The sequence below is a fragment of the Alosa sapidissima genome, chromosome 23 (genome assembly GCF_018492685.1).
Source record: "Alosa sapidissima isolate fAloSap1 chromosome 23, fAloSap1.pri, whole genome shotgun sequence".
Taxonomy (NCBI): Eukaryota; Metazoa; Chordata; class Actinopteri; order Clupeiformes; family Clupeidae; genus Alosa; species Alosa sapidissima.
The window spans coordinates 19931933-19936932 of record NC_055979.1 but is presented as its reverse complement, the minus strand read 5'-3'; the positions used below and the strand labels follow the sequence as shown (position 1 = coordinate 19936932).

General features: G+C 50.4%; 1 protein-coding gene across 4 annotated transcripts in view; it reads right to left on the bottom strand.

Moving 5' to 3' along the window:
* tjp2a (tight junction protein 2a (zona occludens 2)) overlaps nt 1–5000 on the bottom strand; it is a 40094-nt gene that overhangs the window by 1779 nt on the left and 33315 nt on the right. For 3 of the 4 annotated variants that reach the window (XM_042080450.1, XM_042080447.1, XM_042080448.1), the window contains exons 13-22: nt 4718–4826; nt 4098–4317; nt 3725–3912; nt 3351–3446; nt 3057–3136; nt 2676–2886; nt 2366–2466; nt 1328–1549; nt 912–1013; nt 1–71 (exon numbers count right to left, since the gene is read on the bottom strand). The exon at nt 1–71 is cut by the window's left edge and continues 127 nt beyond it. In XM_042080450.1, coding sequence (XP_041936384.1) covers nt 1–71; nt 912–1013; nt 1328–1549; nt 2366–2466; nt 2676–2886; nt 3057–3136; nt 3351–3446; nt 3725–3912; nt 4098–4317; nt 4718–4826 — 1400 coding nt within the window. The remainder of the gene's footprint in view (nt 72–911; nt 1014–1327; nt 1550–2365; nt 2467–2675; nt 2887–3056; nt 3137–3350; nt 3447–3724; nt 3913–4097; nt 4318–4717; nt 4827–5000) is intronic. The other variant, XM_042080449.1, reaches the window with a different exon arrangement.

Here is a 5000-nt window from a genome sequence, read left to right as displayed (position 1 = left end):
GGTCCCGCATCACTGCTAATCGTGCTGCTGGATGGAGAGTCTCGGGATTCGCCGCGGGACTGCAGACGCACCTGGTACACACACACACACCAAAAGCACAAACACACACATATCCATAAACAGATACAGGGCAGATATGCACAACCACACGTACATTAGACAGACTTGATCAAACAACTAGAGTAGAGGAGATGCATGGTTACATTACATTATATTACATTACATTACATTTAGCAGACACTTCTTGACCAAAGTGACTTACATATGTCAGCTATATTACAAGGGATTACATTGTCCCCGGAGCAACTTGGGGTTAAGTGCCTTGCTCAAGGGCACAACGGTGGAAGCCGGGAATTGAACCGACAACTTTCAGGCTACTGCACGCTAGCCCAGCTCCTTAACCACTACACTACCACCACCCTTTGGTGGAGGTAAATCTCCTGGATATAGCACTGACGTTAGACTTGTAACACTTATGCCACAGTCACCATCAGCCACAGTTTGCATCCAGATAGTTAGCAACCAGATAGTTAGCAACCAGACACACACAGTCACTCCAGACCTTGCAGACAGAAGAGGATGGAGAGATAGAATGGAATACGGGATAGATAGATGGAAGACAGGAGCAACTTCAGCATGGAGAGATGATAAGAGAGAGAAAGAGAGAGAGGGAGAAGAGAGAGAGGAGTGTAGGATGAAGAGATGATGATGAGGAGTGTAGGATAGAGGGATGATTATGTGGAAGAAGAGTAGGATGGAAGGATAAGGAGGATGAGTGTAAGATGGTGGGAGGAGACGAAGTGTAATATAGAGGGATCCAGAGGAGGAGTGTAAGATGGAAGGATCCAGAGGAGGAGTGTAAGATGGAAGGATCCAGAGGAGGAGGTATGTAGGATGGAGGGATGTCTCACCCGTGGGGGTTCAGGGACGAATGAGGGGGGAGGACTCGGCTCACGAAGCACCTCTCTGCTGCCGGACCTCCGCATACGGGGCTGAGGACGCTCACGCTGACACACACACACACACACACACACCATGCTGATTAAATATAACACAGAGCTCATAAGGAGCAGGATTCAGGTTTACCATTGACAGATGCCTCCAGTTCCCCTCCATCCCCAGCAGAGGGCATGTGTGTTCCAGTTTGTGTGTGTGTGTGTTCCAGTTTGTGTGTGTGTGTGTGTGTGTGTTCCAGTGTGTGTGTGTGTGTGTTCCAGTGTGTGTGTGTGTATGTATGTGTTCCAGTGTGTGTGTGTGTTCCAGTGTGTATGTGTGTGTTTCTGTGTGTGTGTTTCTGTATCTGTCTGTGTCTGAGTGTGTCCCTCACCTCCTCGGGCTGGACGGGCTCGGAGGAGCGGCTGATTGCCGACACCTGCGGCTCGTCCATAGGCTCGTCCAGCTCATTATCGGTGTAGGCTCCGCCCTCATCTGCCGTGTCGTCATAGTCACTGGTCAGTCGGCTGTCCAAACTCAGGTAATCCGCGCTCATTGCCGACAGGTAGGACATGCAGTCGTCCTGGAGATCCAGGTCCTCGTCAGAGCCCTCCAGCTAACAGAAGACAAACTACCGTTAACACCACACACCGTACCATGGACACACACACAGGCACACTCATGCCATGCACACACACACACAGGCACACTCATGCAACACACACCGTAACATGCACACACACACACAAGCACACTCATGCCATGCACACACACACACAGGCACACTCATGACATGCACACACAGGCACACTCATGCCATGCACACACACGCAGGCACACTCATGCCATGCACACACACGCAGGCACACTCATGCCATGTACACACACACAGGCACACTCATGCACCACACACCGTAACATGCCATGCACACACACACACAGGCACACTCATGCCATGCACACACACACAGGCACACTCATGCCATGCACACACACACAGGCACACTCATGCCATGCACACACACACAGGCACACTCATGCACCACACACCGTAACATGCCATGCACACACACACACAGGCACACTCATGCCATGCACACACACACAGGCACACTCATGCCATGCACACACACACAGGCACACTCATGCCATGCACACACACACAGGCACACTCATGCACCACACACTCAAGCACATGTAGCCTGTATTATGTTGACTGCGCGGCTCAGCCCTGCACTCGCCCGGACTCGAACCTGCAAACTGTAGCACCTTGGATGGGGAGTCGAGCATGGTAGCAATCAAGCTCTTTGTCGGCGTCGGGAGAGAGGTTTACCCAACGTACATACTGTACAGCTATGAAGCAGCTGGCTAACATTACACACAAACACACACACACACACACACACACACACACACACACACACACACTTACCTTGCCCTCACAAACCCAGACGGCGCGGTCTTGTTGCTCCCGGATTGACTCTTTCAGGCTTCCGTACCAGGCGTCATGGGCGGAGTTCAGGTCTACGGTGGCTGCAACAGGACAAGTCTCTGTATGAGTGTGTGCGCATGGATGTGTGAATATCAGTGAGTTTGTGTCGGAGTGTCAGTGAGTGTGTGACTGTGTGTTAATGTGTGTGTGTGTGTGTGTGTGTGGCTGCAGGCCTTGCGTAATTTGACAGCCTGGTCGTAGAGTTTGCATGAACTGTGGTTGGAGTGTGTGTGTGTATGTGTGTGTGTACCTGTAAAGAGGTGGCTGCAGGTCTTGCGTAATTTGACGGCCTGTTCGTAGAGTTTGCGTGCGCTGCGGTTGGAGGAGGGCATGAGGCGTTTCCTCATGGTCTTAACGCCCTGCTTGCTGTCTGGGTTTAGGAACACCACGATGGGGTACCACTGCGTATAGTTCAGAGTGTCCACTGCCTTAGGGGTCACGTCCAGTACGGCATGTCTGTCCTGTGGACATACACACGCACACACACACACACACACACACACACACACACAGTATAATGATTACTTTAGAACTTGTATAAACAGACTTAGTTCCTCTGGTATTTAGTTTTGGGGTGTGTGTGTGTGTGTGTGTGTGTGTGTGTGTGTGTGTGTGTGTGTGTGAGACTCACTTGCTCGATGATCTGACGAATGGTGTTGAGTCGCACCACTCCTGCAGATGCCTCTGAGCCGGCATCTTTGGCCTCCGTTTCTATCAAGCACAAGATAGAAGAAAGGTTACCTCAACCACAGCCACAGTTTGGCATAGTGTTGGTTGCATCTTGAGTTGGTGAGTTATGTAAGAGTTCTGAATGGCATGAAACTAGAAATATCGCTTACATTTAAGATAAGATCAAAGGAAATGTTTTGCACATCTCTCTCTCTCTCTCTCTCTCATGCACACACACACACACAACCTCACTCACTAGCAATGACGAATTCTTCAGGAAACTCATTGGTCAGTTTCTCTGTAGCTGCATCAGCAATGGGTCCAAACAACACAACAGGTCTCCTGAATCCAGCTGTAAAGAACACACACACACACACACACACACACACACACACACACACACACACACACACACAACCATTTAGAACGTACACACAAACACAGTGTTTAAGAACGCCCACACACATTCACACACAATGGCATTTAAAACAGATGGTAGTAGCTCCATTTTGTGCTGTACTGGACTCTCTGAAAGCATTGGAAACTGCCAATCTACTCAGGCAGCATACTTTTCTGTCCACCAGTAATTTGGCAGCTAAGCATCCCGAACCCTCTTGTGTGTGTGTGTACCCTCTCTCAGGACAATCCTCTCGTAGGCGGGGAAGCGAGTGGTCAGTGAGGGGGCGCTCAGATCCTCTCGGCTCTTCCGCAAGTCCTTCTTCTTCGCTGCCCTTTGACCTCTGAGCCGCCAGAAGTCTCCCCGGTCACCACCAGTCGCCATGCGCTGAACCTGCTGGACATTAGACATTTGGTCCGCCCTGAGACAAACACACACGCACAGACACGTTAAACATACTCTGCCCTGAGACAAGCACACACACGTTAGACATATACTCGCACTGAGACTAACACAGACATGCGCGCACACACACACGTTAGACATCTGCTCAACCCTGAGACAGGGAGAGGAGAGTTTGCACACACACACGCTAGCTCTTCTCACCTGCTCTTGTTGGGTATGGTGCCCTTATCCATCAGCTGGTTGTCCTTGTCCGTGCGGATGGCCAGCCAGTGGCCAAGTTTGCCATCGTAGAGCGTGTCCACCACCTTCAGCACCTCCCCTCTCCCGAACGCCAGGCCCTGTGGCCCCTCCTTCTCACACTCAAAGTGGGTGCGTACAAAGAAGTTGTCCCCTCGTCCTGAATCCACAATGTCTTTGAACACTACAAAAGACACACACACACAGACGTGGTGACTGAGTGATAGCTAATAGAGGCTAACTCTGACAGGCAGATGTGCAAACTGCGTGTAAACAGATGTGCAATTTGCAAACTGCGTGTAAACAGCTCCATCACCAGTCCACAGCAACCGGTGAAAAGGTGCTCTGAGCTCCGGACTAAAGGCTTGGCTAACTCAGGTGCTCTGAGGTGCGGACTGAACGCTAGGCTAACTCAGGTGCTCTGAGGTGCGGACTGAACGCTAGGCTAACTCAGGTGCTCTGAGGTGCGGACTGAACGCTAGGCTAAGGGTGGACTGAGCACTACTCAGGTGTTCTGAGGTGGTGACTGGCTAATGCTGTTATTCTGTGGTAACTGAGCAATAGGCCAACTCAGGTGCTCTTACCGTCAGGCTTGCTCTGAGCGAGGATGGTGACGTCATCTCCTTTAGGTATCTCCAGGAGCAACAGCACAGCATCCTCCCGCACCATCCCCCTGAAGTCCACATTATTCACCTGCAGGACAGCATGCAACTCGCTTACATTTACATCTATATTTATTCATTTAGCTGATGCTTTTGTACAAAGCAATTTACAAAAAAGAGAGAACAATCAAGGTACCATACGAAAAAATAATAATAATATGTTTATTTTATATAGTGCCTTTCTCAAACCCAAGGTCGCTTTACA